Source organism: Drosophila navojoa, chromosome 3, assembly GCF_054131105.1.
Source record: "Drosophila navojoa isolate 15081-1374.11 chromosome 3, UAZ_NAV_1.0, whole genome shotgun sequence".
NCBI classification, from domain to species: domain Eukaryota; kingdom Metazoa; phylum Arthropoda; class Insecta; order Diptera; family Drosophilidae; genus Drosophila; species Drosophila navojoa.
In genome coordinates, this window is record NC_142891.1 from 28561266 (window position 1) to 28588257 (window position 26992).

The 26992-nt window shown below is 41.5% G+C and overlaps 6 protein-coding genes across 7 annotated transcripts; 4 read left to right on the forward strand and 2 right to left on the reverse strand.

Moving 5' to 3' along the window:
- The first annotated feature begins 41 nt into the window (after nucleotides 1-41).
- Nucleotides 42-1043, forward strand: LOC108649566 (membrane-associated progesterone receptor component 1). The gene is made up of 2 exons (XM_018098534.3): nucleotides 42-258; nucleotides 315-1043. The coding sequence occupies exon 2, from the start codon at nucleotides 325-327 to the stop codon at nucleotides 952-954; it is 630 nt and encodes a 209-aa protein (XP_017954023.1). The 5' UTR covers nucleotides 42-258; nucleotides 315-324; the 3' UTR covers nucleotides 955-1043.
- Nucleotides 1044-1058: 15 nt separating this feature from the next.
- On the forward strand, nucleotides 1059-2090 carry RpL24 (ribosomal protein L24). The gene is made up of 3 exons (XM_018099156.3): nucleotides 1059-1186; nucleotides 1338-1413; nucleotides 1477-2090. The coding sequence occupies exons 1-3, from the start codon at nucleotides 1182-1184 to the stop codon at nucleotides 1861-1863; spliced, it is 468 nt and encodes a 155-aa protein (XP_017954645.1). The 5' UTR covers nucleotides 1059-1181; the 3' UTR covers nucleotides 1864-2090.
- A 1365-nt stretch (nucleotides 2091-3455) lies between these two features.
- LOC108649531 (general transcription factor 3C polypeptide 1) lies at nucleotides 3456-10105 on the reverse strand. Its single transcript, XM_030387621.2, has 6 exons — nucleotides 9906-10105; nucleotides 9300-9846; nucleotides 8486-9233; nucleotides 6220-8262; nucleotides 4774-6158; nucleotides 3456-4530 (listed from the first exon to the last, which is right to left on the reverse strand). The coding sequence occupies exons 1-6, from the start codon at nucleotides 9991-9993 to the stop codon at nucleotides 3564-3566; spliced, it is 5778 nt and encodes a 1925-aa protein (XP_030243481.1). The 5' UTR covers nucleotides 9994-10105; the 3' UTR covers nucleotides 3456-3563.
- A 240-nt stretch (nucleotides 10106-10345) lies between these two features.
- On the forward strand, nucleotides 10346-13038 carry RanGAP (Ran GTPase activating protein). Its single transcript, XM_030387627.2, has 5 exons — nucleotides 10346-10670; nucleotides 10739-11420; nucleotides 11499-11988; nucleotides 12094-12282; nucleotides 12615-13038. The coding sequence occupies exons 1-5, from the start codon at nucleotides 10556-10558 to the stop codon at nucleotides 12942-12944; spliced, it is 1806 nt and encodes a 601-aa protein (XP_030243487.1). The 5' UTR covers nucleotides 10346-10555; the 3' UTR covers nucleotides 12945-13038.
- Nucleotides 13039-13255: 217 nt separating this feature from the next.
- Top2 (DNA topoisomerase 2) lies at nucleotides 13256-19970 on the reverse strand. The gene is made up of 5 exons (XM_030387640.2): nucleotides 19669-19970; nucleotides 18093-18674; nucleotides 16760-18028; nucleotides 14398-16524; nucleotides 13256-14340 (listed from the first exon to the last, which is right to left on the reverse strand). The coding sequence occupies exons 2-5, from the start codon at nucleotides 18648-18650 to the stop codon at nucleotides 13999-14001; spliced, it is 4296 nt and encodes a 1431-aa protein (XP_030243500.1). The 5' UTR covers nucleotides 18651-18674; nucleotides 19669-19970; the 3' UTR covers nucleotides 13256-13998.
- A 1132-nt stretch (nucleotides 19971-21102) lies between these two features.
- LOC108658093 (alpha-tocopherol transfer protein) lies at nucleotides 21103-26054 on the forward strand. 2 transcript variants are annotated; one of them, XM_089258181.1, is made up of 6 exons: nucleotides 21103-21232; nucleotides 24575-24740; nucleotides 24825-24919; nucleotides 25145-25489; nucleotides 25564-25742; nucleotides 25803-26054. In XM_089258181.1, the coding sequence occupies exons 2-6, from the start codon at nucleotides 24605-24607 to the stop codon at nucleotides 25918-25920; spliced, it is 873 nt and encodes a 290-aa protein (XP_089114307.1). In that variant the 5' UTR covers nucleotides 21103-21232; nucleotides 24575-24604; the 3' UTR covers nucleotides 25921-26054. The 2 variants fall into 2 exon arrangements, with proteins under 2 accessions (XP_089114307.1, XP_030243502.1); XM_030387642.2 differs by lacking the exon at nucleotides 21103-21232 and adding an exon at nucleotides 23572-23639.
- The last annotated feature ends 938 nt before the right edge of the window (nucleotides 26055-26992 follow it).

Sequence of the window (26992 nt, forward strand, 5' to 3'; positions counted from 1 at the left end):
ATTATTGACTATACTGCGGGCTCGCTTGCGATGACAATTCACGGAAAACAGGGCTGCAGACTGAGCGTTGCTGACTGCGCCAGTGCTGGAAAACAGTAATATTAACTCGAACTACAGCTCTTGTTACTCGTTTTCCGGTGTTTAAATTTAAATTTAAATTAAAGCAGGCTTTTGCAACTTGTCAATTATTTCGATTTTTATCTTTGGAGTAAAAAATTATTCTGTTTTACAGGTAGATACCAGATCATAGATCTTTAGGTGAGTGAAGAAAAAATTTTTTTTTAATTTAAAATATATGTACTTAATTTGAGCAGCTCGCCAGACATGTCTGAGAAGAATGGACAGACAAAGTCGCTCGAAGCAAAATTACCCTGGTACTATAATGTATACAACACCATCAAAGATACGCCCATCAATTTGACGCTATTGCTCGTCTCGGCGTTCGTTTTCTATAAGGTAGTGAATATATCACGTCAACGTCGCAATTTGAATCGTGTTCGTAATTTCTTTGGCTACGGAACAGTCAACCAGAAATCGCAGTTACCACCGCTACGACGTGACTTTACTGTTAAAGAGTTACTCAAATATAATGGCACTCGTGAAGATGGACGTATTCTAGTCGCGGTCAATTACAATATATACGATGTATCGTGTGCTAAGCAGGTCTATGGGCAGACTGGAGCTTATCCCCAATGGGCCGGATGTGATATATCGCGGAATTTGATCAACTTTACAGCGGAACGAAATGAGATTCAGGAATTCGATTATATGTGTGACCTAACTGCACAACAAAGAAGCACTTTAGTGGAATGGGATCAACAGTATAGCGAAAAATATCCACTTGTTGGCCGTTTGGTGTCCGATGATGAAGACGATGAAGACGATCGACCCGTAGATGGTGAACATGAAGAAGACAGCAAGAAACAAAATGACCAACAGTTGGGAGCAATATAATGTGTAACTGATATTACAAAAATTTTTTGTTAGAAGCCTCGAAAAATATTTAATAAATAACAAGTCAAAAAACGACTTGCTTAAATTGGCGCCATGCCTTGTGCAACCTTGCTAATACAACCCTGCACTTTGACACCTAACCAGCACTGGGCATCAGCTGTGCAGATGTGACAGCGGCTGTCAAATAGCGCGTCAACTTCCGTTTCTTTTCACTTTTGACCAGCAAGATGAAGTACGTAAAAAATATATTAATTTTCAAAATTTATGTACATCACTGTGCAGTCACAATTGTTTTGCGTTGCATGTGACAATTGGATATGTACCTTGGTGTTATACCACAATATTAATTCAGGCGATGATCAAACAAAACATTTTATTTGCAGAATTGGCTTGTGCGCATTCAGTGGGTACAAAATTTACCCCGGCCATGGCAAGACCATGGTCAAAGTCGATGGCAAGGTATAGTTAACAACTAACATATTCAAAATGTCCAAATAAATCCAATATGTAAAAAATTTTTAGACCTTCACCTTTCTGGACAAGAAGTGCGAGCGCTCCTACCTGATGAAGCGTAATCCCCGCAAAGTCACCTGGACTGTGCTGTACCGCCGTAAGCACCGTAAGGGTATCGAGGAGGAGGCCTCCAAGAAGCGTACTCGCCGCACACAGAAATTCCAGCGCGCCATCGTCGGTGCCTCACTTGCGGAGATTATGGCTAAGCGCAACATGAAACCCGAGGTGCGTAAGGCCCAACGGGATCAGGCCATCAAGGTAGCCAAGGAGCAGAAACGCGCCGCTAAAGCTGCCAAGAAGGCCGCCGCGCCAGCACCCGCCAAGAAATCGGCGCCCAAGCAGAAGGCCACCAAGGTGACGCAGAAGTCGGCCCCTCGCGTCGGTGGCAAGCGGTAAACAACAACAATAAAATAAAATAAAAAAGAACCACTGCTGCTGGATTGTGCAAGTGAAGTGCAACGCGGATTTTACATCAAAAAATGATTTAAGGAAAAACTTTAGTGAAACGCTAATTAAAAAACAAATGCTACAAATGCACTTTTGTAGCGGTAAAAAAAAAAAACGACATCGCGTATTTTTTGTTTGGAAAAATAGTGAAACGAAAATACAAGGAAAAAAGCGAATGTTGTATCAAACTATTTGGTAGAAAGCCAAGCGTAGGCTTATTAAATTTTTTGTAGAGAGCTGCGTACATACAAATTGTGATTTTGAAACACTCGTATATAGTTGATTCATCAAGGTTTTTGTGAACGGAATATTGACTGCAATGGTTGGAGTAGATACACTCGTTTCAGCTATGCAAGATTACTTTTATCCATTTTCTAAGTAAACCATATTTGTGAGCCATTATTTTACTAAACGTTTTATCGAATACATTACTAATTCCACTTCACAGGCCACCAAAATTGCTTGGATGAATAGCAGTGAGTCCATTGAAGAATGTAAATATTGTTGTCATAAGTTCTAAATTGGAGAAAGAACTATAAACGCTCTATCTTCAGATTTGGGTCCAGAAGTCTCGCGTTCACGAAGTAATTCTATATAAGCATTATTTTCATTATACTCTCTCTTTTTCTTAAAAAGAGAAAAATGCCCATTCGATACAGGTATTACCCTGAACCCATAGAAAATGGGAAGGCTGGGTATAATGGATTTGTTGAAATATATGTAACAGGCGTGGCACACCACACAAAGTGTACTTAGATATACATATATTCTTGATCGGTGCAACGATCTAAGTTGATTTGGCCCTGTATGAGCGCGTCGATCTCAGAAGCAATCTTGTCGTTTTTCCCTGAGAAAACAGTTGAATTAGGACAAACAAGAAGCTAAATCCCATAAACAATTATCTGAACCCATTGAAAATGGGAAATCAGGGAATAACGGCTGTGTTGAAATGTATGTAACAGGCAGAAGAAGCGTGGCAGACCCCATAAAGTATATATGTATGCATATTATTGATCAGGACGACGAGCTGAATCGATTTGGCCCTGTCCGTATGTATTGTTATCTGGTTAATGGCTGGAAACTCAATTTTTTAATAAATTATGCATTTTGTTAAAATTTACCCCACCCCTATATCCGCTCCCTCACCTTGTGTTTCAAATAATAGAGACTTGCTTTGACAAATGCATGTACATATAGAAATTTTATGAATTCCATAGTACGCCGGCACTGCAGCCCATGCGTGCATGCCTATGTGTTGTTTCTTGTGTAAGCCGTACGACGCGAAGCACTGTTAAAAGACACAATCGTGAACGCGATGAATTATTGAAATAGTTCCTTGAAAGCGTTCAGGGGATCTCGTAGTCGAGTAATCTTCACTAGAGCTTTCTTAATTGTTTCAAATAAACTTTTCGCAATATTATATTATTTTTTATAGAAAGGATTGCAGAAAAAATAGAAGGTTGCTTGATATAAAACAAATGTATGCTTAATCCTTTATCAAACGTTAAAGGTAATATAAAAAAAAAAAAAACAACTTAAAATTAATTAATAATTAATTCATTTTTTCATCTTTTCTTACATTTGTAAACATTACTTTCATAAAGTATAATCCCGTTTTAGGGTTGTTAGGGACTAAAGTTAGTTATATTTTAAATAAACTCCGATGTGTACTTCTTGTGCCCTATAAAATTGGTCAGATGTCCAATGGCATCCGTCTGGACTTTAACGTAGGTGTACTTGGGATCGTAGACGATCGTAACAGGCTGCTCTTGCAAGTCATCGCCGTAGGAGCTCTCCAGATGAACTGCCGGCGGCGCCAGTTCCACGAGCCGAAGGCAGCCCAAATCGCAGAGCAGCTCCAGCAGCAGCATTAGGTCGACGGGCATCAGATGGGGAAAGCGAAGAAACAAGCTGTGCACAGTGCAGCCATTCCGTGTTATGCACTCGCTAAGCAAGGCACCCATCCAACGATCGAGGACGCGCCGATTGAGCGAAGCATTCACTCGAATCCAGGGCTGCGGCCGCATGGCAATTACATCCCTTGTGGCTTCCGAGTCCGACTTTATTTCGGCCTTCGCCCTTGTCTCAGATTTCTTCATCCGTTTGGAACGACGTGCGCATTGCAGCAGCGCCTCCTCACTGTCTGTGTCCTCCCCACTGCTTTGCTGCTGCTTCTCATCCAGTCTGGCCATCTTGCTGCAACTTGGCTGCAATTCCAAGCTTTGATCCATCATCTTCCTCTTCTGTCCCACGACCGCGGGCAATGTTGCCGGCGAGGAAGACACACGATTCTGAACACGCTCCCGCTCCAACCGCTTTATGTGGAACGTGTGCACCACCCAATCGCGCATGTGTGCCTTATGCACGTACATGTAGCTGGCAACTCCCACGCGCTTGATCAGATCATGCGCCTCCAGCTGTTGCAGCGCTTCAAGCAGAAAGTCGCCCAATGGAAAACTGCGGCGTAATGATACGCTCTCAACGCCCAATGGATGTTCCTGTATGTGCTCCAAGATGTCCCTCACCTGCTGGATGGCCTGCGCTTCATAGTTGAGCCCTTCCAGCGTGGGCAGCAGTGTTTCAAAGCTGTTGTCCGTATAGCGCCAGAAGGAGGCTCTAAAAGTAAACAGGAAGATGATATATGAGGAGATAAAAATGGCTGTGAGATGTGTCATCTGTGGGAGCAGGAAGATTACTTAAATATACCGATATATAAATATCTTTTGTGCGAAAGGCATTCGATGTAGAGAAAGGAATTGGAGCTGAGACCAACAGAGAATCAGTTGGGTAAATGCAAAGAGAAGGCACAATAGAGAAGCAATGGGATTGGGGACGAGCATGTAGGGGGAAATCGCTTACTTGACCACTTTGTCCAACACAGCCTTGCGCAGTTCATCTTGTTTAGCCTGCAGTTGCGGATGCTCCAGTTCCTGCATGTGGATCGTGGGCAGATGCACAACAAAGACGTCCTGTGCGCGTGCACGCTCCTCCTTGTTTAGAGACGGCTCGTAATCTTGCGGGTGCTCCCCGCTGTCCTCCTTGCCGGCCTCATAGGTGAGCAGCGCACTGCAGAGCGAATGCCAATCCGTTTTTTTGTGTAGCGTTGAGTCAGCTAAACGTTTGCCCAGATCTTTGACCTCCTGTGGCTGCTGCAGCTGGCGCCAGTGCTGTTCCAATTGCTCCACGAGCGCTACGAGATTCCCTGTGGAAACGGTCAAAGTGGTGCTACTAGATGTAGAGCTATCCAGCTGCAACTGCAGCACCACTTGAGGCAGTGCATCGGCCACCAATTGACGCAATATGGCGCGATGCTCGTAGATGATGCGCTCCACGGCATTTAGATAATTTCCACTGTGCATTATGCAGCTGAAGGGGCATTCCCCGTGCTCCAGTCGCGCACAGCTGATGTTCACAGATTGTCCCAGTGCATCGAGCGCGCAGAAGAAGTGCATGGATCGCATTGGCAACTTATTAAGTTGGTTATATATGCTGCTCTGTAGACGATACGTAAGGTTTGCGGGGTGGAAGCGAACACGAGAGGCCGGGCGACCACTGCAAACACTCTCCAACCGCTTGGAGTACTCCGTTTGCGGTGCATTGTCAAATATGCTGCTATAGTGATCCAAAATGCGATCGGACGCGGACCCAGCAGTCTTGGCTGACATGCTGGTCGTATCCACATTGAGTATATTCACGGGCAGCTGCAGAGTCAAGCTCAACCAATTATTCGCCACCCATTCGCCCAGGAGCAGCAGCTGCGCGAAGTTGGGCGAGGGCAAATCCAGGCTGGTCCAGCCAGGAGATTCATGAAAACGACGCTCGAATGTGTAATAGGCATCGTACAGCAGGTATCCGTACTTCTGGCAAACTAGTCTGTACTTGTACTTGGAGCTAAGCAAATGTCCAGGACCAGAGATCTGACGACCCACATGCTGGATATTGCGCCGCTTGACGGCCACCAGAAGGGAGTCTGCGCGCGCCTTATTGAAAGCCGCATTCAAGACGTCCTCAGAATAGTGTTTATAGATCTCAAAGGCTTGCAGATTGAACAGCGTCTTATCCTTCGAGCTGCACAAGAGGCTGTGCTGTACGCCGAAAACAACAGTTATTTGAAGATCAGTCTCCGTTTTGGGATTGGCATAGAGCAGCAAGTCCTGTTCCCCATTCGACGCAACACACTCCCTAAACCGGCTGCGATAGTCCTCGAGGTTGTCGGGCAGCAGGAATTGACGGTAGACGCAGTCCTTGAAGGAAATAAGAATATTAGATTGGTTTAGATGCCGCTCAAAGGGGACAACTGCCTACCTCGTTAATGATCATGCGATGCAGCCTCTCCAGTATGATCACAAAGTGTATGAGCAGCGCCTCGACTTGTTCGCTGCGCGCAGGATACTCCTGTTTGAGCTGCGGAATAAAGCGCTCATTGTAGATGACATTGAACTCTGGCTGGGATTGCATCATGTAAATCCAGTTGCGCACATCAGGCTGGTCGCGCTTCATGCGGATGAGGAACTGCAGCCGTCGCACACAGGCCTGCGTTGTCTTGTTATTAATGTTCAGATATCTGCGAATGACGTCCCGGCAAATGATGCCCACGTTGTACAGAGCCAGGACGGGCAACGGTGCGTCAATGAACAAGTAGACAGCTCGCCCCATCTTCAGAATACGGTCCTCGGCAGGACACCACGTGACGCGCAAGGTGCGCATGTTGCGCAACGCGTCCCGATCGATGTCGTCGCGTGGTCCCGTCTTGCGCTTGCGCGTCTCCGCGGAGCCCGCACCGCGTGTCTTACCAAATCGTGGCACTGGCTTCAACCGGATCAGGCTGAGGCGTTTGCGCACGGGAAACGATGTTGTAGACTTCCGCGCATTCGTTGTAGTGGAACGTGGGGCTGGAACCGAGTTGCGCTTCACCCACGACCAGTGACGAAACTGGTGCGCGAAGAGCGAAGAGCTAAGGCCCGCAGCACCCTGCTGATCCCCTGGCACACTGCCATCATCCAGTCTTTCTGCCTCCTCAAAGTCGGTAGTGCGCACAAAGCTGAGCGTGGGCAGGCGCTCCACCTTTCTGCCACCCACCTTGCGCTCCCTTTGCTTAAGGAACCCCAGCTTGGTGTAGATGCACACGTGCTGCAGCTTCGCCCAATAGTCGGCCACCTGCTCGCGGCTGGTGAACTCGTAAGTGAGGCGCTCGTAGGTGAGGTCCGGATTAATCTTTTTGTAGTTGTGCCCGCTGCTCGTGGTGGTGTCCAGCAGGCAGGCACGCTTATTTAGATACACCCAGCGTTGCAGCGTGTCGCGGCCCGCCTGCCGCTCGCTGACCTGCAGCAGGCCCATGTTGTTTAGCAGACGTAGCATGCCCAGGAAACGCTGCTGCAGCGTGATTCGCGGGATCAAGTTCTGCAGCTGCAGTTGCGCGAGCAGGTAGTGCTGTCGCACCGGGTGCTGCAGCTGCGGGCGCAGCTTCTCCGCCACATCTCGATCGATGCGAAAGATGCGCAGCATCAGCGAGAGTGGCATGCGGTCCAGAGCATCCATGAAGTAGAGCCAGCCCGACGGCTTGTCGTAGCGGGGCAGGGGCGGAATAAAAGTGCGCCAGCTGATCTCTTGCGTGTAGGGCAACACCTCCGACTCCCCGGCTTGCCACTCCTCCAGATATTCGCGCGTCATCAGCGAGGGCTCGCTGCGCTGCCACTGTTGCAGCAATTCCTCGCTCATTTGCAACGGTGTCTGACCACGCTGCTGCTCGCACTGCAAATAAAAGAGGAACTCGTGCAGGACGCAGGCCACCAGGAGCTTGGGTGCCGATGGCTTTGGCTTGTCCTGGGGGTGGCGCTCAAGGCGTAGTTTTTTGCGCTCTATCTGCTCGCGCCGCTCCTTGCCCCGCAGCAGTTGGGCAGGACGCAGTAGCCGCTCCTCGGTTATCAAGTGGAAATTGTTCTTCAAGCGCAACACCTCGCGCTTGAGTTGTTCGTGCTGTAGATCGATCTTGGGATGGGTGACCAGGCGATATAGACGCACGCTCTGCTCGTACTCCAACGTCACCTCGTAGACATTCACGATGCGCACACGTTGCATTCGCTCCAGCAGTCGAAACAGCGACTTTCGACATATTTTCTCATGTGTGCCAATGTTCTTCTCCGACTCCATGATGGCGCGCGCCAGATCAATGGTGTGCACAATGCAGTTCTTGTCGATTTGCCGCACGATTACCATCTTGCGAGCCACGTGCCGTGGCGTCTCCTTATCGCTGCCCTTGTACAGCTTCAGCGAGAAGACCATAACACGCACATTGGCTTTGATGCTGGGCACATCGTTGATCGTAACGTCCACGCTTTGTGGGATAGTCTGGAATAGGAGTGAAAACAGCTTTCAGTTGAGTTTATAAGAGATATACGTAAAATATATAGTCACAAGAGAAACTTTCAATCAGGATCTAAGCAAAATGGGGCGTGGCAACAGGGATTAGGAATAATAAAATATTAATTTTGCAAAAATTAATAAAAGGTTTAATAATTAATTTAATTGTTTTAAGTGAGGAAATTTACTGTGTCGTATAGCTTGACATTACCGGTTCGTCCTGGCACTGGAGCTGCTGCAACGACTTCTCGAGCTGCTCCTCCTTTTCCTTGTAAATCGCCTCGGCTTGAGTCCCGACCGCCACGAAGCGTGTAATGCGACTTTTGCCGGCCGTTTCTGTATAGCTCCTGATTTTGTTTTTGCGTATCAGATACTTAATAACACCTCTTGCAATTTGAAAATTTATGGCCACATACTGACCCAGCTCGAGCGTGCTCATGCCCCGTGTACCGAAGTGCTTGATAGCACGCCAGCATTCCAGCTCGATGGGCATATTGACATGGGCGTGTCGCTGACTCAGCAACTCATCGGGCGCCTTGTCCTCCCGGTCTTCAGTCTGCTCCAGCTGATTGAGATCATCGAACTCCATGTTGGGGTTGCGAAGACGCACAATAGACATTTTTTTGCCTTTTGACTGGGGTTTTGAGCCGCTGCTCGCTGGACCTGGCTGATAGATAAGTGCCGTCTCAAAGATCTTGCGAAACGTGTGCGAGACGAGCAGCTTCTTCAGCCTCGAATTGGATAGATCCGGTATACGCTCCAATACTTCACAACTAGGTATATACTGAAGCGGGCTCGCTTTTATCTCTGTGTAGAACTTTTCCATGGTGCTCTGAGTGTAGCTCTTGTATATTCGAAAGAATCGAGGCAGCATGACCAAGGTGGAGATCAAGTTGCGTCCATTATGGCGCTCCGTATAGGCCTGACCGACAACCAGTTGCTGCTTCTGCAACGCATTTCTGCGTTAGCAATAAATATTATTTTAGACTCAAATTCACTTGTGCTGCATGATGTTACAAACTCACTTCAAATAGAATATAAAACTGGGGTCACTGAAGTAATTGTTCAAGGACCAGGGACCCCGTGTGGTTTCTCCATTATAGCGCGACCGTCCCACAGTCTCAAGAAACACATAATGATGCACGGTTAGCTCACGGGGCAACAGCATGTTTGCTGGCTTCAGTGCCTTCAAGCGCAGCTCCTGGTTTGCCACTACGACCATCTCTTGTTGATATCTCTCGGTGGCTTCTGCGGCGGACAGTGCCTTTAACTCGCCCACAGATATGCGACGTCGGCTCTTGTAGTCCTTGCAGTTGCCTCGTATATTACCATCCTGTACGGGGGCGAAGGGCAGGCGCAGAATGGGACAGCTCTGTGGAATTACAGGCATTCCGTATTCCACGTCCTGATCGTTGACGCGATTATATAGCGGCATCAAGGGCCTCGGCTCGGGCAATATAAAGAAGCTGACTTCCTGTGTCGACCGTAATAATAACATCCATATCTGCTGATGCAACTTATCTGGCAAGGGCTTACCGCCATACAGTCTTATAGACAACAGCAACCACAGAGCTATATATTTAAAATAAAATTATTTGTTTATATATTTCAACAGTCACTATATTACTTACATGGTAATGTGGTGCCGTCCAAGCCCTCTAGTGCTATTTCATCAAACACAGCATCTATCCAGGAGCCGCTGGCGTATGCTGCACACATTTTAAATGCTTCTAAATGTTAATAATATTTATTTTACTGACAATTCAATTTTATTCAGTAAAATAAACTATTGACTAATGCATCACATTAACAGCTGTTTTTATTAGAGTTACACCATTCCGTTCGGAACCAGATCAGAAATGAACTGCTGCACGTTTCGCTTTCTATATGAAAGAAAACAATAAATTAAAACATTACTTCTTAAAATTACTAATATTGTTCGCAGCATTACAACATAATATTGACAAAAAGTTGCAGATTTCGCAAGAACTTAGTTAATTTTCTATCTGAGTAAACTCGAATAAGCTCTACTAGCAAAAATATTTTGCAGTGTTGCAAAATCCGTAAGCCGGCTGTGTAAGAGTGAGACCAAGCTACTGTCGCAGCCAGCAGCTGTCAAAAAAGATGCAGCTGCCTGCAAACAAACGCCGCAATTTCTGTCAATTCTAGCGCCCTTTTGAGAGGTTAGCGCAAACTCCACAAGCTTGTAAAAAACGAGAATCGGAATTAAAAAGTACAGTTTTTACAGAAAGAATAATTAATAAATAGAGAAAAAGTAAAAATGTCTAACTCGTCCATGTCGAACTTCAGCTTCGCCAGTATGGCAGCACAGCTCAACGAGGAGCAGGGCATTTCCTTCCAAGAGAAAGGCGAAACCTGGAATAATGCCGAAGATGGTAAGCTGAACTGTGAATATTTTTCAAATGTAAAATGTAACTTTATTAATTTTGTCACACATCGACAGTTAAAGCCGTAGTTGAAGCGCTCAACAAACAATCCACAGTTCACTATCTCAATCTCGATGGCAACACTCTAGGCGTGGAGGCTGCTCAAGCTATTGGCCAGGCCCTACACAAGCATCCGGAATTCCGCAAAGCTCTATGGAAAAACCTCTTTACTAGACGTCTTAAGTCCGAGATTCCACTGGCTTTGGAACATTTGGGCGCTGGTTTAATTCAAGCTGGCGCCAAGCTCACAGTGCTTGATCTCAGCGACAACGCACTTGGTCCAAACGGAATGACCGGGCTGGAGAAGTTCCTACGTTCACCCGTTTGCTACACCTTGCAGGAGTTGTACCTCAATAACTGTGGCCTTGGTCCTGAGGGCGGAAGAATGTTATCTGTTGCCCTCATCGATCTCCATAAAAACGCCAAGGAAGCAGGTACACCGCTTCAATTGCGGGTCTTTGTAGCTGGACGGAATCGCTTGGAGAATGCCGGAGCCAAGGCTTTGTCAAAAACGTTCAAAGTACTGCAAACGCTGGAAGAGATTACAATGCCACAGAATTCCATTTATCACGTTGGCGTCGCTGCACTTGCAAGTAGTTTTAAGCAGAATCCCCACTTACGAATCCTCAACATGAATGATAATACGTTGGGAGTTCGTGGAGCTGCTAAGATCGCCGAAGTCTTTGAGCATACCCCGCTGTAAGTGTAAAACTCGGATCTTATTTCCAAACGTTCCATCCTCTAATTTTTCACTCTTGTTTTTTTTTTTTTTTGCAGACTGCGTGAAATCAATTTTGGCGACTGTTTGCTAAAGACCGATGGTGCTTACCATTTCGCCGAGGCTCTGGAGCAGAACCACGAGCAGCTAGAGCTTCTCGATTTGGGATTCAATGACATCAACTATGATGGCGGTCTGGTGTTGGTGACGGCCGTGCAGCACAAACCCAAGCTGCGTGAATTCAATCTGGATGGCAATTGCTTTGGTCAACATGGACGCGAGCAAATCATAGCCCAAATGGCAAAATGCCAGAATGCTGCTGCCTTGCAGTCTTTGGACGAAGTGGTCTCTGAAGAGGAGGGGGAGGAGAATGACGCGGACAATGATGACAATGTGACGCCCGATAACAGCGACGAAGATGAAGCATCTGATGACCAAGACGACTACGATGACCAAGAAGATGATGAAGAATACGATCCAAACGATACAACAGAAGAAGTGGAAGATGACGACGAAGCCTACGTGACCACCAACGCTTATACCACCAAGGTAATTCAGATAAACCACCTGTTTGACTAAATTACAACGAAATGCTTAGTCAGGCATGCTTAAGAACTTTTCGCTGTACTGGATTAATGGATTTACTCTTTACAGCTCTTCAACGACAGCAACTGCAACAAGGCCACTAACAATTTTGATGTGACCATCAAAAATGGCAACAAAGCGCCTGCCGACGCCTGCACTCCCGAAAAGTTTTGCCTAAGTCAACGGCCTTGCACACTGCAGCAATTCGACTCGCTGGAGGCCAATAATAAACTAGAGGCCTTCCACAACATAATCAATGTAAGTGTTATATCTGTAAGAGCACGAGAGATAGGTAGAAAGAAAGCCCAATGAAAGGAATTTTGAAAATTAATATTATGCAAACAAAAAGAAGTGATGGATTGACAAAGTCAAATGAGTTTTAGTATTCATAAGTTATTCTATGACTCTTAATATATCAAATTATTATCAATGTTGGGTCATATGGTAGTTACCCTTCGTAGCCTAGACTAGGTAATCCCTAAGGCACAATTGTTAAATTCCATTATCCTAAATTAATGATCTTTAGGCATTAGGTAAAACATAAATAATTTCGATCAATTAGATAATAAGCAATTCATTTGTCTTTACAGCTATTCAGCGAGGATAATCACTTGCTGTTGCTTATCTTTACGACGCTTAAGTGCGGACATCTTGCTCAAACGTCGCCGGCTGCTTTAGAGCTGGCCATATCACTCTATCAGGCCACCTTTGACTATGCCATCAAAACAGAGCAGGAATCGCGAGTCCTGGACTACTATCTTATCCAGTTAGGCCTGTTGCGCAGCGAGGAGCGATTCAAGAGCGAATACGATCTGAAGAGCTGCCGATACGCTCTTCGAGAGGCAATCAAGAAGGAAAGCTTTGCCAATGATAACATTAAGAATACCTTTAAAACATTTCTTGATCAACTCGACGTTTAGCGAGTATCACTAGAGTAAGATTTTAACAAAAATATGTTTTCATGCGTTGAAATATACGAAGTATTTAAAACAAAATATAAAATATAATATTTTACGATTCTCATTTTGTATGCATTTTTGACGAGAAACAATAAGTATCTAGTTTAAATCAATAAAATTTTCTTTACCCTAAGGCCACAAGATACAGTTTTCCAATGAAAGCTCATCTTTGCAACTCGTATGGTTTAAGAAATATCTGAATTATTCCGCAGACTCTAACCTCAATGTTCATATCTCATATCAAAATGTAGAAATAAAAAGTATTATAACTTAGACGTTACAGGATTTATTTTCAAAATATAGTTTAAATAAATTCATAAATAAAGAACTGTCCGTATAAGTACAATAAAAATATCATCGAAAAAATGAATATTATTTTGGAATAGGAATCTATTGAGGTTGACAAATTCTATAATCAATAAAAAACCCATGTAGCACGCTTTCCCTGTTCCTTAATACACATTTTAAAGTATTTTAAAAGATGCCTGCGTAAAATACATTTTATTTACATTGAAAATATGGTTATTGTATGTGTCTACAAGCTATGTTTATATATTTAGATATATATGTGTTCATAATAGATTGAGTGTTCGGTATTGTATTGATGGATTATCGCTTGGTTTTGCATTACGAAGTGATCGAATGTTGTGAAGTTGTTAAACAGTGTAAAAAAAAAATGGGATATACATTTATGGAACATCGATTACAATGATATTTCAAATTTCCCTTAATTGGTTTGGTTTCTGTATTTTTTGTTAATTTTTTTTTTTTTTTAACTTTTCGCATTGCAATATAAGAAATACCTGCTTACTTTACCTATTAAAGTAGTTGCCCTAAAAATAAAATTTGCATTCTGTGCATACGTGTTCTCTTCGTCCCTCTCTGCATTACTTTTTGGTAAGATATTTGTAACAAGATACCAGGAGTAGATCTGCGAGCGGCTACTTAAGAGCAGTAACACTTAAGCTTTTATATATATATATATATATATATATATATATATATATATAATGGCTTATGCTTCGAAATCGGAATCATCGTCATCGTCCACACCAACAACATCATCGTCGCTGCTCTCGCTATCCAAAGCGCGTGCCTTTTTGGCCGCAGCCTTTTTCTTGGCTCCTCCACTGCTGTCATCTTCTCGTTGACGTTTAGCCGCGGGACGTTTGATGGGCGAATCATCCATATCATCGTCGTTATCGTTGTTGGTTTCATCGTGCTCCTCGCCCTCTTCATCGGAAATGAGGAAGGAGTAGTTGATCTTCTTGCTGGCTGCACGGCGACCTGGACGCTCTACACGAGGAACCTCTTCGGCCAGTTCACCAGAGCTGTCGAGAGATTCCTTTTTCTTGCCCTAATAAAAATAGATATATTACTAATTGATCATTTAAAACAGCCTCTCTTAGCTTACCTTGCTAAAGTCCAGTTTACCCTGCTTGAGCCCATCGCCGTTCTGCTTCTTCGGCTTCTTCTCGGCGGGTTCCTTTTTAGGAGCTTTTTTGGCCTTTGGCGAGGTTTTTGGGGCCCCGCCCTCGACGAGCAAATCAAAATCGTCCACCTCTTTGTCGGCCGTTGTTTCCTCCTTCTTAATAGCCTTAGCTTTGGTCATCCTCTCTTTTGTCTTGACGGCCGTATTTGTAGCTGCTTGGAATTTCTTAATAATTTCATCGGTGACTTTGAATGCGACGCGCTCGCCAATTGGATCGGGAAAGATGTCCGCGTTGCCTGCTGATTTGCCACCCTTCTTGGCACGACCTGCCGCCGGCTTTTGACCCTTCATAGCCTTGGCTTGTTTGAGATTAATGCCTTGCTCCTCTAATCTCTCCTTCTCTTCGACTTCGGTGAGTTTTTGTTCGAGATTGTCGAGATCATCCAGCCACAGATGGCTAGGCGTCTTTTTCATCAGATTATCTAGTTCTGCTATCTTGAGATCGCGTTGCTTGAGCAGCTCATTCTTACGCTCTTCGGTCAACATCCACATGGACATGCCCAGCAGATAATCAAATTTCTTGACTTCTGTTAGCTTCTGGAATGCTTTCTCGGGATCCACTTCTTTTTTAATTTTTTTGCTGGTAGTACCAACTGCGCTCTCTTCCTCCTCATCGTCGTCTTCAGCCGCCTCGACGTCTTCCATTTTGATGCGTCGCTGCCATTCCTTGACGGGATCCGGACGATAGCCACGCTTAATCAGCTCGTCGATCATCATTTTGCGCTGTTTATTTTCAATCACCAGCTTCTTCTCGCACTTCTCCAATATGAAGCGTGCCTGATCGCTCAACCGATCTGCTTGAGCGGTCAGCTGACCCACCAGGTAATCCTTACGCCTATTATAATATTCCAAGCGCAGCTTATAAAACTCCAGCAATATGTCCTTTGGCGTCGGAAAGCGACGTAAACAATTATTTTCATCGAACGCGTGCATCTGATTTGTGGATATTGACGAGCTCAACTTCAAAACGCGGTGGAAGCCTCCTTCTTCGCTCCGAAGACGCTCAAATTCTCCTGGTGCGAAACTAATTACAAATCGCACTGTTGTGTCCGTATGGTACTCACGATAATCAGATATTATCGCTTTAACCTTTTCGGTACCGTTGGAGAGAACCTCTAGGACGTTCTCCTTGTAGTTTTGTGTCCAAACCCCAATTGGCAACTCTGTGATCTCAATGCGATTGTCAGGCAGGATTTGTACATTACCCGAGTGCACATAACGTCCGTCGGACACATATTCCATGGTACCCGTAAAATTCTTGTACCACGGATGTAAGGGCAACGGCTCCTCATTGTTAATCATGCGACGCAAGTTCGTGATCATATCACGTGGGTTGTAATTTGCAATTTTCGTGGACCAACCAGTGCCAATGCCCTCGGCGCCATTCACCAAGACCATAGGAATAATAGGTATATACCACAAGGGTTCAATGCGCTGGCCGTCGTCCACCTGATACTGCAGCAAGGGATCATCCAATGGGTGATATATAAGTCTTGTAAGAGGCGACATCAATGTGAAGATGTAACGAGCGCTTGCACAATCTTTACCACCGGTTAAACGTGTGCCGAACTGACCGCGAGGTTCTAGCAAATTTATATTGTTCGATCCGACAAAATTCTGTGCCAAATTTACTATAGTCATCTGCAGGGACATCTCGCCGTGATGGTATGCTGACATTTCCGCCACCGAGCCGGATAGCTGAGCCACTTTTACCTCCCTCTTGTCGTTACGCTTGAAGCAAGTAAACATCACCTTACGCTGACCAGGCTTTAGGCCATCCACTAGGCTAGGAATAGAGCGTTCATTATCCGCATTGGAGAACAGTACCAGCTCCAGGTTGATAAAGTCTGAGTAGCTGACATGCTTGGTGCCCTTGGTGTAGAGATAACGCTCTGGCAGACCCAATTGCTTACGACGCTTCACTTCGTCCATGTGATTGGTGAGCCAGGTTTTGCGAGACTCCACATGCTTCTTGGCAAAGGCCATTACAATGTTATCATCGTCCACTTGACCATCATATTTAAACAGAATCCTATGGCGTTCCATATCCTTTGAATGATTAAAGAATATTTATTATATTTTTGACAAAGCAAATCGATATCAAGAATTTCTAAAACTTCTGACAATCGATAAGAATATATGAGTATAAATAATGACACTTGCAACCAGAAATAAGATAGATTTAAATAAGTAGAACATGCAGAAGATATAAAAACTTATTTGGTGACTGTGGAACTATTAGAAACAAATACAATAAACATAATTTACATAGTACACAACTAACCTGGAAGTATTCTTTAGCCTCTTTAGAGGTCGAAGTACCCAGACCCTTATAGTACTTGATATTGTACGTATGATGATTGGGCGTATCCATCTTCCATTCCTCGAATTCAGGCAGTGAATAAAATGAAATTTCTTCGTTCTTTTTCGTTGCCTTCACAATGGGAGTTATGAACTCTTCGAGGAAGGGCAAGCGCAATAATTCCGGCCAATTAGTGTGAATGAAATTGATTAGTAGGCCCTTAATATGGGAGCCATCCTGATCCTGATCCGTCATGATCATAACTTTGCCGTAGCGCAACGTCTTCAGATCATCCATGGTCAAATATTTCTTCTTATACTGCAAGCCAATAATCTTGCAAAGATTATTGATCTCAGCATTTTCTGTGAGCTGCTTAAAGGTAGCTTCTCGCACATTCAGCAGCTTACCACGTAATGGAAAGACGCCGTAGTAATTACGTCCAATCACACCTAACCCAGACACGGCCAAAGATTTGGCTGAGTCACCCTCGGTGAGGATGAGTGTGCAATTAATAGAGTTCTTGGTACCTGCCTCGTTGGCGTCTTCTAATTTCGGTATGCCCTTGATCTTATGGGATTTCTTGCCACCCGTTTTGGCAATATCATTTTGGGCCTTAAACTTGGCCCATGCCAATACCGACTCCACAATGCCCGCCTTCGCGACATTGGCAATGAACTTTTCCGAGAATGTACATTTCGAGCCAAAGCTTTTGGCTTGCAGTGTCATATTCTCTTTGGTCTGCGAGTCGAATGTGGGATTCTCGATCAAGCAGTTCACAAATATCCACAAATGGTTGCGTACTTGAAATGGTTTTATACTGATGCCATTCTTGTTCTTCTTCTTGAGCACTTCAATTAGCTGCTTGATGACATTATCAACCACATGATCGACGTGGCGACCGCCCTTTGTAGTTGCTATTGAATTAACAAACGACACCTGTTGAAAGCCACGGTCTGAAGGGCAGCAAGCAACTTCCCATCGTTCGCCACATGCCTCGTAAACCACTTTGATGGGCTGGCCAGCATCGTCATCGGTATTCTTGACAAACAAATCAATGTATTCTTTAAACCCACGAACGGGAACCTTAGTACCATTCAAGAAGACAGACACTCCCTTTGTGGAAGCGGCTATATCATAAGCACGACGCGACATTAGCGCAACAATATCACTATCCAAAGATTCCATTTTAAATTTCGATAGATCTGGACTGAAGGTGATTCGTGTGTAGTCGCTGCCATTGAAGTCCTTAATCTGAAATTATTATTTTTTTTTAAATAGCTGAATTTCAAGTTTGGGTAGTCGGTGTATAACTTACAATTGGGTCGCCAGCTTTGCTCATGTTGTTACCCCAGGTCTGCTTGAAACTCTTTTTGTATTGCTTTGTTGCCGTCTCCACAGTAAAACTGCTTGAGAAAATGTTGCACAATTTGGCACCGTAGCCATTTCTACCACCTGTGACTTTCTTCTCATCATCGTTGTAGTTGGATGAAGTCAGCAGATGACCAAAAATCATTGTGGGCACATACATATTCTCTTCCTTATGCATAGTTACGGGTATTCCCTGTCCATTATTCCAAATGGATACAATGTTCCGCTCAGGATCGATATCAACTTTAATCGTATTCATAGACTTGTCACGTTGCTTGTTATCAGCCGCATTCACGAGTATCTCATCGAAGATTTTATAGAGACCCGGGACAAATGATATCTCACGTTGTACCATGCGATTCTTTTCTGCATCGTGTACCCACATTAACTCCTTTGTAAATTCCACCGAGCCAATGTACGAATCTGGACGCAACAAGATGTGCTCCAATTGCGATTTTTTCTGATACATCTGCTCGATGGACATGGCGCCTTTACCGTTCTCCATGTTGCTGCTCCTATGATGCACGTGCTGTAAATCACATATCATAAAAATGATTATTAGATAAACAATGACATAACGGTACGGTATTGTGTGTTTACGAATAGAAGCCCGCAGCGAGAATTCTGATTAATCATACGTAGAAGCAAGAGGGAACAAAGAAATACAAGACGTTCCAACCAGTCGGTCGGAAAGAAAACAAATATATCTATAAATATAGCAACCAGCTCTATCCTCTTTATAGGTTTAAATCTAACTTACTAATTTTTGCTTGCGCTTAGAAAACTCGACAAGCGTTAGGGTTAATATACGTTATATAGTATTCAAAATGGTCCAATGTAATTTATATATTAAAATCAAGAGTATTTAGGATTTCTTGCTTTTACTTATACATTTTCTAATGATATGCTAAAGCAGTGTAACCGCCACACATGCAAAAAGGCGCGAGCAATGCATGTGTATACATAACAACCCTGTCTTTTATCGGCACAGTTGAGCCGGCTGCTAATGCAACAACAAAAACAACTCAGAAATGCTTCGCTTACGCGAAAAAAAGAAAGAAGTTAATATATACATATTCTGAAATTTTTTTTTGTATTATGCAATGCTATACATCCGCATAAGATACTTTTAAGGAAAAGATAAAAAGCCAAACTATCCCAATGTGTGTCTCGCTTTGTTTTTATGTGTGCGTGTGTATCTGTGTGCAGCAATTGTACCGGCTTCCCTAATGGAGTTTTGATATTGATATTAAACAAAATATAAATAAGCAGTTCTTTGCCTAATCCCTTTAAAGCACTTAATTAGTGGTATTGTGTGAAGGTATTTCGTATACACAGCTTACGCATAAACAAATTACATATGTATATCTACACCGGCAGCGCCATTTTTAATTTGCAAATTCGACGCCAACGGGCAGAAACATTCATTTCACAAAATAAAATAAAAATAAATAAAATAACTAGAAATATTTCCCAACACGTTCACTATTCACGATAATTATATTTCACAGTATTCAACTTACCTTCGGAGTTGGTATTGAGAAGTTGATAATCGCTCGAATTAAAACAACGCGCGGCAGCGACTGCAAAACTTGTGCACACACAGTAGACGCCGCCGCCGAACTTTATATTTATATGGGGTTGTGGCTCTTGTAGATTTTTACTGCACGTTTTTGCAACAAGCACTTAACTATTAACACATTTAATTGGTTGAAACAATAAATTAAAAATGTACTTCACTATTAAAATAAGACTTGTGAAAATTTCTTAGCCACACGAAAACCCGTCGTTCGTTGCCAAGCAGCAAACAGTACAGACAGTGGACTTACATTCGATACTTATCGATAAGTTTCTGAGGAATGTTGCCAGACCTAGGGCAATGGTAAATTTGTATTGTTTGATTAATAAATAGATTGAAACAAACAGAAATTTATTTTATTCGCTATTCGTTTCTGGCAGTTATATTTAAATAATATTCTTTTTAGCTAAATTTTTACAATATTATTTAATGGCTTTATACTACGTAAAATTAATAACTTGTAGATTTTGTAAATTATTTTTCTCAAAGCATGGGTTAATTAGCAGCCATCTACCGTTAATTGAAAAAAATTCTGCTAGTACAACATAACTCATAATTAATGCAAATTATAGGAAAAATACGGCTACAATAAAAATGACCTGTAAAAGAAAAAAAAAAGAAAACAAACTAGTTTTTCACCTGACCTTGACCAGCGGCAACAAAATGTTCGTTGCACTTGCAACTGAATCTCGTTTCTCCTCTGTTGCTCAGATTTATCAGAGAGATGCGCAAAATACCTTGAAATATCTTAAAGCAATAAGAGCTGCGAGACTTGTTAGCAATCGCTCATGACAGTTACTTAGCTGTATATTCTTACACACGTGACGTCATTAAAGCTCATTGAACTTGCACAGCATCTTTTATTAAAAGTGTCTCCATATCCATACACTTACACACACACGAATGAGAAACATCATTATCAGCTTCTGGTCTCCATCTTTAGCCTTTCGACTTACTGCTAGCTTATGTCACATATACATATGTACATATGTATTTACACATTATTTTCACTCTCACTGACATCTTTTAACATGCAGTTACCCTAATAATGAGCTGAATAGAATACTAGTCAGTACATGGAATGAGTTTCCAATGCATTTAAGAAGTTGTGAGTAGAGACTTTGTATGATAAATGTAAGTAATTGAAATATTTTACATGTTTAATGCAATCTATTTAATTTACAATTACCTTATCAAGTGAAATTGTTTCAGTAAAGTAAATCCTTAAATAATTCACTTATTAATACAAATAATTGTAAAATGCATTTTTTTTTTTTTTTTTTTCAATAAAGTAGTGTACACATTCTTCGTTGTTAAGTAACATTTTACCGCATATAGAACTTGATGATTTTAATTTAACTCGTTGGCAGGCATGAAACCGGGTTTCTGAGTCTTTTTTAGAGTGCTTGGCGAATAAAACATTTTGTTCTAGACGATCTTTGAGTCAGTCTTAGTGCAACATTTCGAGTTGTCAGTTGCTTCGCTTCGATAACGATCAAGAGTATAAAGTAATTATAATAAAACGATAATATCAGAAGAAATTTTGTGCGCGATAAACACCAATAATTTAACAACAAAAAATCCAAATTCTACAAATAATTAACTGGTACTTGGCTTCGTCTGGTTAAGCTGGTCTTTACAGTATATATTATATTCGAAAATATAAAATGACTGCATTCAGTGTTGCTTTACTTTAAACTCAGCAAATGGAGTCATAATTCACATTTTATTTCCAGAATAACGGCATTTTAAACCTTGAACTTTCTTTCCAAGTGCATTTTATTTCACTTCACCTTGAACTTTCTTTCCAAGTGCATTTTAGTTCATCTTCACAATTAGGCGCGTCAGTCAATATTTGCAATTTGAGCCTGCAACATGGAATTTGTAACTCAATAATGCTCGAAACAAACAAATAAACAAACAAACAAACAAACAATCACGTAATTTGATTTTTATATATTTTTGTTTCGTATTACGAAAATCTGAATGTGATCTTTAAGCCACTGATCTTTGCTATGTCGCAAAAGTGTTCAGAACTGTTCGAGCTCGTAATTTGCAGCAAAGAAAGTTTTCAAATGTTACTTTCATCCTTTAGGTGTATTAGACAGATTCTATTTCGGCCAGTCATTTATTCCCTAGACCCTCAATCCAATTTGATCTTTGACAATATAATTGATTCAGTGGAAACATGATTTTCAAATTCTAATTTTAGAAAGTATTGAAACGTAACTATTATAAACTTATAAAATTATTATAGCTGAAAACTTTCTTTACTGTAAGTCTTTCATATATGCCTTATTTTACCTTCTTGAAATCATGTATGTCCATAACATCAGAAGATTTAAAACTATAATCCATGACCTAGAAATAATTATAAAGCCCCTACGGGGTCGAAAATAAAGAATTTTAAAATTTTCAAACATCAACAGTGACGTTAAAAAGTCACCAAGTCAAAATAAATATGCATAATATCCAAAAGGAAGCCTTTCCTTAATATCATATTTTAAATTAGCTTGGATTACTATGGCATTAGAATAAAGTGTGCGGAGTCTACGCGGGCGATCACATCACGGGGTTTCTCTCCTCCTTTTTTATGTTCCCCCCTATAACTATTAACCATAATTTATTACGTATACATATTATAAATTTATTCACTAATATTTAAGTAGATAAAATTCAAATCAACATACAAATTTATTTATTTATCTATTTATTTATTTAGTAAGTGGTACTATTTACAATAAAATATAATATTAATATTAATAATTAATATTATAATATTAGTATAAAAAACATATAAATAAAGCGAAATATAATCCAAAAACTAGTTCATAAATAATAAAAACGCCAAGTCAATTGGTAATCTTTTGATAAATAAAATACTATTTGATTGCAGAGGTGCAAGTTCGGATCGTACGTGTACAGCTTTTGTTTTCTTTTGTACATGCATTGATACGTGCTATGTAGAATGTCTGGAAACGCAGATTAGCCGAGGTTCAGGGTAAATTCTGGTCGGGCACTCCCGATAACAATATTATTGTTTGTTTTGAATGAAATAAGTGGGAAAGCAGACTAAGAGATACTCTCATCTCTGAACCCTAAGCATCCGAGCCAAATTCCCAAAATTCCTGCTTTTGCTGTAGTCAAGCTGCGCTTAAGAAACAAAGTCCAATTTTCGACATTTTTGATTTAACACTGAAATTTACAGCTTCCAAAGCAAATAGTATATTTCAAATACATATAATATATTTTTTCGCATCTAGGGTGCTATTTTATCTAGCTAATACAAGCATCTGCCTACATACTATGTACTTTAGTTTACTTAATTTTTGTTTAGCCAAATGCACTTTGTAATGCAAAACGAGTCGATCTATCTTTACACATTTTGTAATTGCTGAAAAGATGACAATATACCGAGAAATATATGTATATGCATACATAAAAAAAAAAAAAAAAAAACAAATCTATAGACCTGAGCTCTGAGATCGACGCGTTCACACACACGGATGGGCGGGCGGTCGTACATACAGGGCCAAATCATTACAGCTGTCGCCCTGGTCAAGAATACATAAACTTTATGGGGTCAGCCACGCCTCCTTTTGCCCGTTACACACATTTAACTGAATTATTACAACCCGATTTCACATCTTCCATGGGCTCAGGGCATGAAAGTTTCGAGTGACATCAGAGACGCTTCTTATCAGGGCCATTGAGCAATCGAGTTCGCTTGGGTTCAGGAAGAGACTTTCTTTCACTGGGTTAAAGCGATAATCGCTGTCGTAGTCGCTGGCTCATTTTGTTATCGCGCATTTTCTTTGTTTGTATTTATGAACTGTATGGGCGTCGAATTCAGTTTCCAATTCGAAGTCGAATGTAGCTGAACGATCGAAGCATAAAATACTTATGTCAAATATGGTAAAACTTACGGGATAGTTTAGTTTCCAATTGAGCAGCTTATATAATTAAGTTCATTCGATCATGAAGGATACTCTCTGCCTAACCTTAACTAAATAAAATAAAATAATTAATACGAATCGTTCGAAAACCACTTAATGGAACGAGCCTATAATATAAGGTTCCAGGTTGAGTTCCAGTGAAAAGAAAAATATTGCTCACAATGAAATAAGTGTGGATAAATACAAAATATCTGGGTCTGTGCTCTAACGTGACGCTAATTTGTACAGCTGACAAAAAAAAACTCCAAGTGATATGCAGTTCAAGTTTGTTTAACGCTCGCAAGAAGCAGTCCAAATGCCTATCATTTTAAGATTTGATTTAGCAATATTAGAACTAGGAACATTTTGAGGCATTATTTTTCAAATAGTAGCGGAATATATATCTTCAAATCTCCTTGGAGCTTTGAAGCACAAAAGAGCAGTATTGCTTGTAAGCGCTTAACCAAATTTTGGCAGGGCTGAGAGCTCAGCAACATTTAAGCTTGGCAACATTCGCTCTTGGCAACATTTAGTCTAGCAACATTTATGTATGCGTTTGAAGGGTTGGCTTAGCTATGACAGCGGGCCGACCAATATTGTATAACAGAGCGAAACGATTAGTTTTAGTTAGATATATTGTAAAATTGTAATTGTCATTTAATTTGTTAATTTGAAAATTGGTTATTATTATTTAAACTGTGCAAAGTATATAAATTGTATTGAACAATTTAATCATTTGAAATGACAAAATTAACTTCTAGTTCATAAACCCTTTAAACTTATCTTTTTTTTTCAACTGTAAAGTGACTAAACACTATATGTATATACAAAATAAAGTTACATATGTCTCTAACAAATGTATGCAGTATGCAGTTTAATATTACTCATATTTCTGACCGTCTGTTCCTCTTATAGGCCTCAGCCGAGGGTAGCACCGGTCGAAAAATGCCCGCCATTGAGCACAAGTTGAACATTACGGAGGAGGAAATACCAGACGCCGTACGCATCATAGCTGAGCAGCAAGGAGAATGCCCGAAGACCAATCAGGAAAAAATCGAAGAATTTCGCAATTATATATTGGGTATGTATATAAGTATATACCAATAAACAGACTTGCGAATATGTATGCGCGTCTGCACCACTAACGAAAAATTGTATTCAATAGAGCACAAGGATTGTCAGCCCCATCGGAACGATGACAATTACCTGCAAAAGTTTCTACGTACACGCTATTGGAAAATAGAGAATAGCTACAGATTGGTGGGTTTACCTGCAGAATAAGTTAATTGTGGTTGAGTGGCTTATAGAGATACCTGTAATAGAATATTTACTGAATTTCTTATAAAAAGATAATGATAAGGCGCTACGGGTAATAAAAATACCTGATACCTATGACTAATGACTAGACCTAATGACTAGACAAGTGGCTTTACTATACTAGCTGTTCGATTTGTCATTTAATGCCCGACTATCCCCCTTAAACAGCTTTGCAACTATTACAAATTCCGCGAGGATAACAAAAAATACTATGAGAAAGTGCGTCCCTTAGACTTGCGTCATCTGGGCGACGATGATATATTGACTGTGACGCCATATCGCGATCAATTGGGACATCGCATACTGATCTATCGGTTCGGTCGCTGGCGACCGAATCGCGTGACTGTGGATGACATATTTCGCGCAACTATAATTCTGCAGGAACTGGGTTCCCTTGAGCCCATCTCCCAGATAATGGGCGGCGTGGCCATATTTGATCTAAAGGACCTTGCACTCGAGCATCTGCTGCACCTGAGTCCCAGCGTGGCACAGAAGATGATTGCATTGCTAGTAGTAAGTGAGAGTTTTGGAACATAATGTAACACATGCATTTGCCTACCTCCATTTCTATATTCTGTATACTGTAGACCTCCATGCCCTTGCGCACTGCGGCCCTGCACATAGTCAATCAGAACTGGCTCTTTAATGCGGCATTTAAGATCTTTAAGCCTTTCCTCAACGCCTCCATGCGAGAAAAACTCTATATACATGGCAGCGATATGAGCTCCCTGCATAAGCATATATATCCAGAACACCTGCCCAAGCGGTATATTCTCCATGAATATAATCAATTTACTAAAACTGAAATGTTTCATATTTATCCCAGGTATGGCGGGCTACATGACGATTATCCCTATATGCTCTGGCTAGATATGCTGGAGCAACAGTGCGCGGAAAGCGAAATTCAAAAGGATATGGAACAGTTGGGCTTTATTTTTAACTAAACGAATTGGATTTGAAAACTTGAATACTTTCATAGGCTTACGAAAGCAGAAGCATTTGATATAATCTCACTTTTACTTATAATAATCGGTAAATTCAGAGCATATCAAATAAAGAACAAACATATATATATTAATATATGTAAATTATTGTATGTCGTAAATAAGCACAGTCACTCCTAATAATAATCTCAATTGTTAAGGTCCAGAAACAGACGGTTTAGTTACAATAAATGAACGAAGATTATGCAGTCAGTTGAGTCTGAGTCTAAGTTATATATCAGTTTAATCCTAAAATATTTAGTTGTTACCAAAAAACTAACGTTAGTGTGTAGGTATTGTTGTATAATTATAATAATCGTAAAGTTTTTTAGCTATATTTTTTATTGAAGCCCATCGTATATACTCAGACCTCATGTTCTTGATTAAAATTGTCCAGAACTCTTCTTCGAGCAACAAATATAGCTCTTTGTTGAGCAAAACACCCATCATTATGCCCCGAACCCATTGAAAATGGGAAATTAGAGTATAATGGTTTTGTGAAAAAGTATGTAACGGGCAGAAGGAATCATCGCAGACCCCATAAACTATATAAATTTTTGATCAGGACTACGAGCTGAGTCGATATAGCCCTGTCCGTCCGCCTGTATGAGTGCGTCGCTCGAGAATAATCGAAAAATTGATTTTGTTTGTTCAGCCTCATTTGAACATTATTAGATCTCGAGACTTCAGATCTACTGTGTATATACGTATGATTAATACACAAATTTTGTAATTTACAGATTTTGGATACCACGCCCCAATTTATAAAAAACGCATTTTGAGCATTATGATTATGTTCTGAACGTTTCATTAAGATTGTACGTCTAGAATAATATTGCCCACACTGCAGCGCAGCCGAAGCGCAGTCGCTGCTTACTGTGCCGTTAGCAGAGCGCGTTTTTATATGTGTGTATGTATGTGTGCATAGAAGAAATGCAGAATGATTAAAATATCAGCTTGGAGAGTTCAGGGTATCTCCTAGTCGAGCAGTCTCGACTAAAGCCTTCTTACTTGTTAATCCTAAGGTTATGTT